This window comes from Stomoxys calcitrans, chromosome 3, assembly GCF_963082655.1.
Source record: "Stomoxys calcitrans chromosome 3, idStoCalc2.1, whole genome shotgun sequence".
NCBI classification, from domain to species: Eukaryota; Metazoa; Arthropoda; class Insecta; order Diptera; family Muscidae; genus Stomoxys; species Stomoxys calcitrans.
Genome location: NC_081554.1, coordinates 4,445,769 through 4,459,733, shown reverse-complemented (window position 1 = coordinate 4,459,733; position 13,965 = coordinate 4,445,769). Strand labels below are relative to the sequence as shown.

At 40.8% G+C, this 13,965-nt stretch overlaps 1 protein-coding gene across 1 annotated transcript; it reads left to right on the top strand.

The window, feature by feature from the left end:
* The first annotated feature begins 1,408 nt into the window (after positions 1-1,408).
* On the top strand, positions 1,409-5,508 carry LOC106081300 (uncharacterized). Its single transcript, XM_013243176.2, has 2 exons — positions 1,409-5,126; positions 5,266-5,508. Exon 1 carries the CDS (start codon positions 1,715-1,717, stop codon positions 4,514-4,516), a length of 2,802 nt encoding a protein of 933 aa, XP_013098630.2. The 5' UTR covers positions 1,409-1,714; the 3' UTR covers positions 4,517-5,126; positions 5,266-5,508.
* Positions 5,509-13,965: the final 8,457 nt, after the last annotated feature.

Here is a 13,965-nt window from a genome sequence, read left to right as displayed (position 1 = left end):
TCAACTAATGTGATTGAAATAACTGTAACTGGTTGCAGCTTTTGGTGCAAATCGAAATTCATCCGAACTATGGGCTTCACTTTTATTTCTTTTCCCTTTATTTACATAAGAAAAAAATCATTTGCATTGTTATCCGGTTACCCCAATCGTCATATGTTTGGGTTCCACAACACTGGCTTCTGTGCTCTGCTCTCTTTCTCTCTGAACATCGTGTCGTTTTCACTGGGCATGACTCGTCGAAAATGAAGATGCCAAACGAAGCGCAAAACATTTCCCTCATTGCATTGCCTTGAGTTTGACGAATTCAGTTTCAGTTCGTTAGCCGTTGCCGATGGTCGTATCCAAAGAATTTAAAATAATAATACAAACAAAACAACAAAAAATAAGTAAAAAATACATTAATACATATCTCTAAGAAGAAAATAAATTACCAACAAAAAAGCTAATAAAAATAATTCTAAAAAAATAAGACCGACAAGTAATCAAGCATATCATCATCATCATCATTTACCGAAAACATATCGATACGCGCCGAACCGTCACCGTATATCAGTCAGTCAGTCAAGCAGTTAATACTGCAGAAGTTGCTACCTACCTATAAAAGAGAAAACGAAGTGAAAACGCCATAGCAGCATAGAAACAAAAAAAAATAGAAAAATGGATACGCTTCAAGAATTCCAAAACGGATTTGGCATAAATTAAACGAAAAAATTGCGTAAAGACAAACATCGGTTATAAGGCAGCCGTGAGCCGTGTTTCTATGCTTGCGCGAGTGTTAGTGTGCAAATGCGAGTGCGGTGTTGTGCTGCGTGGTGGTAGTGTGAATGCGTGCGTGTGTCAGTGTGTGTGTGTGTGAGTTTGGGAGCACTGCCACCGTATAGTGTTCATTGAAGAATGCCAGTGAGAAGAAGAAGTTGTTGTTTGTACTTAATTACCGTTACCAGGTCAATCACGGTAGATGTTACATTCATAGCCACCCCAAACCCCGTATGCAAATTAAATCGTGAAATTCAATCAGAACGACAATACAACAGCAACAAATACAACCAAAAATATGATTAATTAGCAAAGTATGAATGTGGTGATATCAAAACAAAGCCACAGAGAAAAGAAAAAGCAGAAGTGTAGAAAACAAGGCATGAAAACAAATGAAAAAGGATTAGAAGTTCCAAAAAGAAAGCCAAACCAAACGAAACAAAGCGAAAAGGAAAAGGTTTTCCTGTTGCCCCTAAAAATTCAAAGTTACAAGAAAGCCTAACACACAAATACAACAGCGACAGCAACAGCAACATACAAGAAAATAATTAAAAATATGCTCAAAGTTAAAAAGTAATTAAGAAAATGTTTACGAATTAAGTGTAGTTTAATCCTAGAAAGAAAGCAAAGTGCACAGAAACACACAACACAACACAACCCAAATGTGAATTCATTATAAATTATATAACTTCTGGTCTCCTGCTTCTTCTTCGAAATGTTGCCCCGACCAGAAGGCGAAGGGGAAGGAGTGCTCCCGTGGACCCATTAAAATCCGCCTCCCATAAGAAAACTACCCAAAAGCAAACCAAACTCTCAAGTGTTTGTTGTGACACGCACACAAGTTGCCCATTTGTCGAACTGGGACACAAGGATACCAGTGCTAACTAACCCTTTTTAACCCCTCCAACTGCTTGTGTTCCTTCGTTGATGTCAATAGTCATTAAGGAAACAGCCAAACATGACAAAACTTTGGAAGATGACACTTCTGATCCATTTGTTGGTTCTGCATTTAACACCAACTGTGTTCTGCTCGCCCTCGCCCACATCGTTGGCATCTTCTTCATCGTCTTCACACTATGGCCGTGCTCAAAAAACCAAACATTATGCCGGTGCTGGGACCTCATATCACCTGAGCAAAGCGTTGGCGTCATCCTCGGCAGCAGGTGCGGCAGCATCAGCATCACATCCCACCGAGTTGGAGCATCATCATCATCAGCATCAGCGTCGTCAACAGTTTGGCTCAAACTCTCGACACTTAAATGGCCGCAAACAGCAGCATGTGGAGAATGTGGGTGTCAGCAGCGGCTATGCGCTGGTGGATGAGCCCACTATATCAGAGGAATACATGGATCCATTCCCCCAACCCCATTCGCCGGACAACACTGTCATTGTCAATCATCAGCAGATGAGCACTTGTCAGACGGTGTGCGCCTGCAAGTGGAAGGGTGGCAAACAGACGGTCGAATGTATTGATCGCCTGCTTAAACAGATACCGGACAACATAGACCCCTCCACCCAGGTGCTGGATATGTCGGGCAACAAGCTGCAGACCCTGCTGAACGAAGAGTTTGTGCGCATAAATCTGCTGAACCTGCAGAAATTGTATCTGCGCAATTGTCGCATCGAGCACATAGAGCCGCAAACATTTAAGGGACTCACAAATCTGGTCGAATTGGACCTGTCCCAAAATCTGCTGTACAACGTACCCTCCATGGCCCTGAGTTATATCTCCTCGTTGCGGGATTTGACCATAGCCTCGAATCGCATACAGAAAATTGAACCCAACGCCTTTATGGATACCCCCGCTCTGCATAAATTGGACTTATCGCACTGTGACATACAGGTCATTGCTCCGCAAGCCTTTGAGGGTCTGGAGGGTCTTACGCTGCTGCGTTTAAATGGCAACAAGTTGAGTGAATTGGTTCCTAAGACCATTGAGACACTGAGCCGTTTGCATGGCATTGAGTTGCATGATAATCCCTGGATATGCGATTGTCGCCTGCGCGATGCCAAACTATGGCTTATGCAGAAGAATATACCATACCCGGTGGCTCCAGTGTGTGGAGGCGGTCCGGAAAGGGTGCTAGATCAATCGTTTGCCGAACTGAGTATAGATGATTTTGCCTGCAAGCCCGAGATCTTGCCCTCAAGTCATTATGTGGAAGCCACCATGGGTGAAAATGCCTCCATATTGTGCAGGGCCAAAGCCATACCAGCACCTGTGGTCAACTGGTATTGGAATGGCCGGCTGTTGAGCAACAACACCGCTTTCAGCTCCCACCAGCGTCTGCATATACTGGAACATGGAGGTTTTGAGAAAACCTCTCGCTTGGTTATGACCAATGCTCAAGAGATCGACTCCAGCGAATTCTTTTGCGTGGCCGAAAATCGTGCTGGCTCCTCCGAGGCCAATTTTACATTACATGTGCGCATGAGAGCGGCCGGCATGGCATCCTTGGGCAGCGGTCAGATCGTGGGCTTAAGTGCGGCCCTAGTAATTCTAATATTATGTGTTCTTCTCTTTGTCATGTTCCTAATGATGCGCCTCAAACGGGAGCCGTATAACGCCACCAAGACGCCCAACAACATGGAAGTCATCACCAGCATCAACCAGCAAAACATGATGGGCAACAAGAGCCAAGCGAATGGCATGAACGGCAATGTAGGCTCTGGCAATGGCTCTGGGGGAGATGCAAAAATTATCACCGATGAAATGGATCTGGGCGAAAAGGACACCTCGTCCATTCAAAGTGCAAATCCCCTGCAGAAACCACCCCGACTCACCGACATGGCCTACTCTACCAATGGCAGTGTTTTGGCCACAGCACCCTGTTTCATATCGCCCACCGCCTCCGCTGGCAATAATCCGGATTTAATCAATGACACCAAACGCTTCGAGGGAGATGAATTTGCCGATTTGAAAATACCACCCATCCTGACGAAGGCCTTAAACTCGGAGCTGGCCGGCCTGACCACCAATGGAGAATATAAACGAGCTGGTGGCTGCGATTCGCTGTACCCCTCCGGCCTGTGGGAGGACATAACAGCAGTGGCTTGCACCTCATCGGCCGACGATTTATTCCTGCGACGTTACTCGGACAAAACGCCCATCATGGAGAGCACCCAGCTGTACGATATGCACGAGAGTGGTAGTAGCACGGATAACTTTAGTAAAACCTTTCCACGCACTCATTTCAATCACACCCTGCAATCCAATGAGGGCAGCTGTCATATGAACACTGAATCCACAGCTTCCACAACAACAACGAACCTTTCCAACTCCGGCTCCGGCCTGGTAATGGGTGGTTATCCTAACGACTATGGCTTGCCGGTGGTGCCCGGTGCCGAGCTACAGCTGCAGCATCACCTACAAATGAATCCTCTGCAGAAGCAGCTGATGTGCGGCACACTGGGTCGGCCAGGCGCCAGCAATCCGCTGTGTAGAGCTACATTAACTTCAAGTAACTACACGGGCACTACCACCACCAGCAGTCCACCGCCCTTCACCAGCCGAACTCTGCCACGCCAGAGGCCTCACAACACCAGCCTTGAGGCCAGCAGCAGCTCGCGAACATCGCCCATCCACACCAGCCTAGCACCAAATTCTGCATCGATTAATGCCAAGACGATACGTGTTTGGCAAAAAGGTGGAGTTCCTGTCCTGCCACCCGTGACTGCAATCAAGCGGGCCCTCATCAGCACCACCAGTCGCAACTCTCCAGACGAGGGCTACCAAGAAGGCTGTGGCACCGATGTGTAAATGAAGAGCCTTCCCTCTCCACATCCCCACGTGAGCTTTCGCTGGCGAACTTAGCTTTGTTTAAATCGATTCGACAAAGGATGTGTGCTTATGGCGCCATCCAAATTTGCGCCTGACTGAATTTTAAGTTGCATCAAATCCCCCGCCCGCCCGGCCCACTCCATTGCAGCGGAAGCTGCATCGTTGGTCGTTTTGGTCTAAGGAATACTTGTAAAACCTATGAATCTTAAGTGGTGTGGCACACACACACACGGATTGGGGACGGATTGTCGAACTGATGGCACAACAGACATTGAACTGTGGAAGAAAGGTGTCCCCGACGACAACAACAACAACAAAAATGTAAAGATATGCTGCAACAAGTTGCATATCAACAGGAATGTGATAGTGTATGCGTAAATAGATAATAATTTTGTAAAAAAAAGAAATATTTAAAACTGAACTGAAGAAAGAAAGAAACAAAGAATGAAACAAAAATATAAATGATGTAAAATTTAAGGATTCCTTCAAAAACAAATCGAAAGCATATTCATACGAACCCCCTTACAGGACATAAGGAAGGCAAGGGTAAATCCTTGAGTGCACTCAAAGAGCAGCCGTTTATGAGTTGGTAACAATTTGAAAAATATCTTGTCACAGCACACCTCTACAAATTTTCATCTCATCTTTCGCTCTCCCTCTCTCTCTCCATCTCTCACTCATTTGATACGAATCTTTTTCCGTTGTGAATCAATCCGTCAAACCGACAGCAGGTTGATATGATGTGCCTGCCGCCTAATTTCGAAGAACTTTTTTGTTTTCTTAAGATTTGTGTCTGACATCTTTCCCATTTTAATGATTTCAAAATGTCAACGGTAACAGCAATGCCAGGAAAATGTCAAAGTTGCAAAATAAGCCAACATTTTTTCAAAACAATGTTCAGCCTCTTTTCGGGTGACGGCCTGTTTGTCTGTCCACCCATTTGCGTATAATAATATGAACAAAAAGTAAAACAAAAAATTAAGTCCTTGTTGATGGTGTAGGCGCAAGTCCCGGCAATAAGACTTTTCAACCATATTAGGTGAGATGGCTTCAAGGGCCGTGCGTGGGTATGTTGTATTGGAATCGTATTAATAGCGAAAACGCATCTATGATACAATTACCACATTAACCACGCTCGACAAACCTTTTTATTAGCTGTACTTTTCCCAATGCATGTATTTTTGTGTAATGACAGACATTCTTTCTGTGACAAATTACACTTCTTCCGTACTATACATGATTTTATGCATCTCTTGGAAGTTGTATTGATGGCTTCGAACGCTAAGACAACGGCAATGGTTTTCACTGTTGCTTCGTTTGCCTAATCGTATCCTGGCAGGGCTCTGCCGAATTTTAATTTTTTCAGTTTTTTTTGCCTGTTAGGGCTTCAAGGGCCATCACACCTAATATGGTTGAAAAGTCTTCTAACCAAAGACGAAACGCGTCCCATAGTGGTTGGTGTGTGTTGCTATCTTTGGCTTTCCTTTTCCATTTGCATCTCCGCTCATTGAGCTCACCTCGAAGGAGAAAAAAACAAAAATTGCAAAATATTATGATCTTCGCCTCAATAGGCAAAAAAAACTTGAAAAATGAAAATTTTGGATAAATCTTAAAATAAAAATTTTTATAGAAATTATGTCTAGGAAAAATTTGGTTGAATATTTGTTTTTAGAAAATTTTTATTGATATTTTGTATTAAGAAAAAATGTAATATAAATGTTTGTTCTTCTAGAAAATTTTAGAGAAAATGTGAACGCAATTTTATTTTTAGAGAAACTTTTATTCGTTCTGCGAAATGAGCAATACCAGTTTAAGGTTTCAGTATAACCTCTACCAACAGAGGAAGGCCAAAGAAAATTCATTGAAATTTTCTTTTTGGAGAAAATTTCATTGACATTTAGTATCAATGCCGATTACATGGAAGGATGAAGATTTAATTTATCACTGCATCCTTCTGAGTATGAGATTCTCAGTAGGGTATATTATATACACTGAGAAACTGCAGCGGGACATAACCATGAGATTGCAAGAAATCTAGAACTCCCTGGCTGACGGAATTACAAACAGGGAGGTAGACACATTCACTAATCTTCGGCACGGGATAGATGTGGCCACCAAACAGGCCGGAACATTGAGGTCCGATCTGTGTGGTGTTCATTTCTGTCACGAAAAGCTTAGCAGCGAGCTACCGGATGAGTCCGCAGGTTGCGAAAAGTGGAATGCTCCATACGGAGTAGCTGCAACGGCAGTCGCGGACAATCAGTGGTATCGATCGGAGAGTCCCAATAAGATATCGGACGGCACCGGCTCTTGCACAAATACTGAGTACCTATGATGCTCGATATGATAAGGCGAGTTATGGCGCCCTTAAATAACCCGCGGCGATTGGTCCTTTGGACCGGAACGAGCTTGCTCAACTACAGGAGCTTGACGAGGATCGCCACCACCTTATGAAAATGTGGATTCAACAGCAACAACAACATATTTCGGAACATGCTATATGACAGCTATATCAGATTATGAACTGATTTGCACCATACTTTGCACAGTTGAGTCAAATTGGCAAAGAACTGGGCCCTCTAGGGGCTTAGGAAGTCAATATTCAAGATCGGATTATATGTTAGAAAATCCCAACCGACCTACACAAATAGGAAGTATTTGTGCGTCTAGTTTGATTCTTTCGAAAGAAAGAGTGCTTGTTGGGTCTCAGATCAATATTTCGATATGTTACAAACGGAATGAAGGAATTAGCATACCCTCATCCAATGGTAGAATTTGTAAAAATCTACGCGAAATACAAATGTAAATTTGCCTTTATTTGAGCTCAATAAATTTTTTCCATCTTAAAACATTTTTTGTTTTGTTCAGTCATGGATTTCCGATTTTATACGCTTCTAATAAAAGAGGAATGCATAACAACTTCTGTAAATTGTAAGGCAATGTGTGAGGCCACCGTGGCGCAGAGGTTAGCATGTTCGCCTATGACGACGATCGCCCGGTGTTCAAATCCCGTTTTCTCTGGGAATTTCTACAACAAACTACAGACGAAGGATAGAATTCTTTATTACATAAATAGGAAGGAAGTAATTTGTTTTATACATCACACAAAAAGCTAGGCGGATTGTTTTCTTCGTTATTAGATCCCACTAAAGGTATTCCACTATTATTCGCAAGTTAAGAATTTGAGATCAATCTGAGATCAGTCTCACAATAAATACAGGTCTAAGCATTAAGCGTATCCCTTCGAGCGTTGGCAAATCAATAAGTTTCAAGGAGTTCTCACAGGTGTGAAGAACTTCAACCTACTCCATGGTAAGCCCCTAAGAGCTAAAAGGAGAAATTGTACCTGGACTGATTCAATCCTTTCTGAGTAAAACTTGTAGAATGGGTTCCAAATCACAGAACCGTATTCCAATGTATGCTGGACAAGCTTTTAACCATATGCTTGTTCACATAAGGATCATCAAACTCCTTGGACCACCGTTTTATAAAACCCAACAACGACTTTGCCTTATTGATGCAAGAGTCAATGTGCAGATTAAAGCGTAATCTACCATCCAAAATGACCCCACGATAGAGGGCCCAATTACCGCATACGAGAACGAGTAAAATCGTTCGAAATCTCTCTATTGGGAATTATGTATTTCTTTATTGAGCAAGAATTTTTGAAGTTTAGGAACTCGAATATTTAATTCGGTTATAATTTATAGAAAATTAGAATTAAAATGTGTATAAAAGAGGCATAACATCCATTAAATACGAAATGAAATTGCATACGATACGAAAGCGCATTCGATCACGTATGCGGTAATTCGGACCCAGTAAATGAATATATATTGTCCAATTTATAAGAACCTATTTAATAGCCAGGAGTCTACCATGGCGTAGTGGTTAGCATGATCGGCATAAAAAAGAGTCTCCATATCAGTGAGTTTTAAGTTTAAACGGACTGCACTCATTGATATGAGAGAAGTATCCCTTGTCTCTTAATAGAATGTTCATGGAAAATTTAGTAGCAGTATTAGTATATGATAGGGAGAGTTCGACAATGTTGGATGCGGAAGCTTATATTAACCATTATGATGAGCACTTCAGGTCGATTTGGGTTGTATGAATGGAACATAGTGCAACATATCTTCATATTGCCGCAATACCAACCACTATAGGTTGGCGTTATTTCATCATTTTGCCTATAACACATAGAAATCAACATTTCTGACGCTTAAAGCTAAATGTATAGATGATGAGCGTCCGTGTACAAGACCTTATTTTTAAAATATAGCTACAGTTCTACAAGGGAGGATAAAATTTGACGAACAAAGCTTTCAGGAGAACTATGGGACACATAGCATCACGGCCATACTAATATAGAATAGGTGCTGCAAGTGTTAGCGTAAGGGGGGAAGACGACATGGCCTTGAAGCATTTTCTATGCCAATGAAGGGCTTTCGTGGCTAACAAATACTGACACAAGGGTTTGGACCAGCCAGGACAGCCTGCTTTTTATAACAAAAAAGAAACAATGATTGTGTTACTCATTGCGTGTTAAGAAACACAGAAAAAAGTAACTCTAAGAAATAACCGACTATCAAATTTGTATATGAAACAGTTAATCTCAACGAATTTTAGCACTGAATTGAAGACATTTACTGTTGAAGTAGGTTTGTAGTGACTTGATAGAAAATAACTGAAATTTTGTGGATTTTCAACGAATTCTTTTGCTGAGTTAGTTGTTAAATTACGCGTTTTTTTAAGTGGGTTTTAAACGTTTTTAAATCTAATTTAATTGAAACAAGTAAAAGCCTGCTAAGTTCGGCCGGGCCGAATTTTATATACCCTCCACCATTGATCGCATTTGTTGAGTTCTTTCCCGGTATCTCTTTTTAGACAAACAAAGGATAAAAGAAAAGAATTACTATGCTAATTGAATTGAGTGTTGGAGACCACAGTAGAAGACTATGTGTAAAATTTCAGCGAAATCGAATAAGAATTGGGCCTTTTAGGGGCTCAGAAAGTAAAATAGGGAGATCGGTTTATAGGGGAGCTGTATCAGGTTGAAGACCGATTCAGATCATTTTTGACACGTATATTGAAGGTCATGGGAGAAGCCGTTGTACAAACTTTCAGCCAATTCGGATAATAACTACCCCCTCTTGGGGGTCAAGAAGTCAAGACCCCAGATCGGTTTATATGGCAGCTGTATCAGGTTATAGACCGATTTGAACCATATTTGGCACAGTTGTTGGTAGTCATAACAAAACACCTCATGCATAGGAGCTATATCAGCTATATCAGGTTATGGACCGATTTACACCGTACTTAGCACAGTTGTTGGACATCATAACGAAACACCGCATGCAAAATTTCAGCCAAATCGGATAGGAATTGCGCCGTCTAGAGGCTCAAGGAGTCAAGACCCCAGATTAGTTTATATGACAGCTATGTCAGGTTATGGACCGATTAAAACCATAATTGACACAGTTGTTAGAAACTATAACAAAACATCTCATGCAAAATTTCAGCCAAATTGGATAAGAAGCGTGTCCTCTAGTGGCTCAAGAAGTCTATATTCCAGATCGGTTTATATGGCAGCTATATCGAAACATGGACCGATACAATCCCAATCAACCTACACTTATAAGAAGTATTTGTGCAAGATTTCAAGCGGATAGCTTTACTCCTTCGAAAGCTAGCGTGCTTTCGACAGACAGACGGACGGACGGACATGGCTAGATCGACTAAAAAAATATCATAACGATCAGGAATATATATACCTTATGGGGTCTTAGACGAATATTTCGAGGAGTTACAAACAGAATGACGAAATTAGTATACTCCTATCCTATGGTGGATGGTATAAACATTATTACTACGCAGTACTTATTGCCTTATTTCATCATAAAGAAGATGATGTTGGTAGGTTAGAAGAAAGCTACCAAACATGAGATCATGTGTTCGAAACCCCGCGTGGGCAAAATTAATAAAATTGTTTTTAAGATAATAGATGGTGTAGTGAGTAACAGAGAGTAACAACCTAGAGCAAGCTACTTTGGTGGTTTAGTGACCTTCAGGAACAACTTTTTACTTTGGGTCGTAGAGATTTGAAATAAATTGTGGCAGGATAATTAACAAATTTTGTCGTCGATTTTTCGACAAATTTGTTGTTTTTCAAAATTATTTTTAGCTGTGTACATTTTTAGAAAAGGCAAGCAAAAAGTTTTTGTAATAAAAACTTTCCAAAAAATCGAGGGCAGGTATTTCCAAAAGGCAGTTAGTTATCAAATGTGCTCTTAAAAAAGTTGTTTAAGTGACATTTGGATAATATTTCCCAAATATACGAAAAAGATGCCCAATGCGAACGTATGTGAGATACTAACAGCTAACCAGTGCTAAAGCAGTATCATATTTTGCATAACTTTCAAAAGAGGTGTTCAGTCTTTCCATTTTCTAAACAGAAATAAGTCTTACAAATGGTTTTGAATTTATGAATTTCCTAATAATTATGCTTTTAGACTTGCCTGCTTTGTTCTTTCGAACATTTACAGTTAAAAATGGAAATAGTTGTTCAGATGCACATTTTCAACCAAATTGATTAGTAACTTTCTACACCGAAAACTCATGAGTACACTGGCTTCACTTTCAAATTTTTGAGCCCAGCCAGGTGATAAAAGCATTTGTATTACCATTGTAAATTTAAAACTTATAAATTGGCCCTTATTAAATTTCTGACAAACTGAGTTTTCCCACAAATATGACGAACAAGCTATGATAAGTTTTGCTTTATATAACCACGGCCCACACCAAGTAAGACCTTATTGACCTAATTTCAATAAAACTTGCCATATGTAGTTTTGGAACCACCATCATCCTCAAGATGAAACTGCTTACCATCCAGATCCTTGAAATGTAAAGGCCAGCATGCAACAACGATAATTTTCAACTTACGCTTGCATAATTTAAAATATTCCTACCTTGTTGGCTTGTTAAGAGTTATAATTGGACATTTCATTTGCAACTAGGTATGCATGCATGTATTTTGTTAGCAATATTTGTATTGGTTTAGGCTTTCAATTTCATGAGGCCAACCGCATTTGGATTTTCATTACGGTCATCATCAGCACCAGCACCATCTCCGTCTACATCATCATCGCCTTTCTGCCTACCTAAATACACAAAATTGGCATACACGTGTGAGTTCCAATTTGCGGAAAATCTCTGGGAAAAGTTGCTCAAATAATTTGCCGGTGCTTGTGTGTGCACTCGTGTTCACTTCCACTTTCACCTGTGGCCCGTGTGAAATGTGAACGTTTTGCACGTTGATTACTGTAAATGACAGTTGACTTAATGTGCTCAAAATTTTCGAAACACAAATAATGAGTATTTGTGAAACAACATTCAAATTTTGGCAGGCAAGGGAAGTTTAAGAACTTATCTGAAGTTGGTGGGTGGCGAAGGGTGGTGAAATGCAAACTCATTATATCTGCATATGGTAAGGCTAAGAAAATAATCTTGTTGTGGCAAAACGATTTTGCAAAGAGCATAAAGTTGAAAAGAGGATTAGAAAGTTGTGTTGTCACTCGTAGAAATTTATTTGAAATTTTCTAAAATTAAATAATGCTGATTAATGCATATCAGCAAAACTTTAAAGTGCATGTAAATCTAGATGTGTTTTGCTGGCATGACAGGCTCACACGGCCGGACAGACACAACCTATGCTGGGGACTATGGGTTAGCATGACTGCCCATTATGTCGAAATACTATGGGTAGTACTTGCCTGCTGGGAGTGGAATGATCACCAGCTGACTGTAAGGCCCAAAATAGCGAGCGATGTCAGCTAGTTAGTCTGAGTACTAAATTTCCCGGGAACGTTTCATTAAGGAACATGGAATACTTTTCTCATACCAATGAGTGCATTTCTATTAAAGTTTAACGATAAGCGGCCTCCCTATTTTATGCTAACTCTAAACGGCGCCCTGGAAACCGAGTTGGTAACATAATCGGATTGCCAGTCATTGTGTAATATTTCAATCCATTCGGATAAGAATTGTATCTTGTAGGGGCTCAAGAGGCAAAATCGGAAGATCGGCTTATATGGGAGCTGTATCAAGCTATAGATCGATTCAGACCATATTTCACATGTTGTTGAACGTCATGGGAGAAGCCGTTGTACAAAATTTCAGCCAAATTGGATAATAACTGCGCCATCTAGAGGCTCAAGAAGTCAAGATCCCAGATTGGTTTATATGGCAGCTATATCAATTTATCTACTGATTTGCGCCATACTAAGCACAATAATTGGAAGTCACAACAAAATACCTCTTGCAAAATTTCAGCCAAATCGGATGACAATTGTGCCCTCTAGCGGGTCAAGAAGTCAAGATCCCATATCGGTTTATATGACAGCTATACCAGGTTATTAACCGATTTGAACCGTACTAAGCACAGTGGTTGCAAGTGGCACCAAAATACCACGTGCAAAATTGCAGCCAAATCGAATAAGAATTGCACCCTCTAAAAGCTGAAGAAGTCAAGACCCAGATCGGTTTATATGGCAGCTATATCAGGTTATGAACCAATTAGAACCGGACGGACGGACATGGCTAGAACGACTTAAAATGTCATGATGATCAAGAATATATGTAAACTTTATGGGGTCTTAGACGCATATTCCGAGGTGTTATAAACAGAATGACGAAATTAGTATACCCCCATCCTATGGTGGAGGGTATAAAAATGTTTTCATTAGAGAAATTGTTTTGGAAACTGTATCTTCAGAAAATACATCATAGAAATTATGTTTACACCTTCCAAAATTCACCAAAATTCAAACACTGCCTTGCCAAATTGAGCCCATTGGTTCATAAAAGTGAATCAACACACAGATGTTATCCGATCAACCACAAATCTTCGTAAATCAACAACAGTTTTTTTGAACGAAACTCTCGAAACTCCAAAGCGGTTCCCATTCAAACAACGTCTAGAATGGGAAAAGTTTTTGTGTGCTGCTGGCAATCGAACTTGTGCTTCGTCTATCTCATGATTGTGCGCTTACCAACGCCTTACCTTACTTCATAGCTCTCTACCACAGGCGCCTAGGTATACGCAATGTTTTTAGAGCCATTTAGACTTGAGGTTATTACACATATGCATTTTGTTTTACACGAAAAATTAATTCTTTTGGTTTGTTTATAACTCGTATCTCTTCCATTTAGGTTAGGTTGAAAAGAGGGTGCAGATATTAATCCGCCCAATGCCACTATGGACATACACCTAAGTCAGCAATCGGTTTCTTGTGCGCTCTAAATACAAAAAAGTAACCTCGAAAAAAGGAAATCTTAGATAGGAATTCCGTGCTTCTTACAAAATCCTTAATAGCTATACTGACCTCCTTCTTACTTCCTTTCAGTAATGGGCTCGTCTTCTCCCG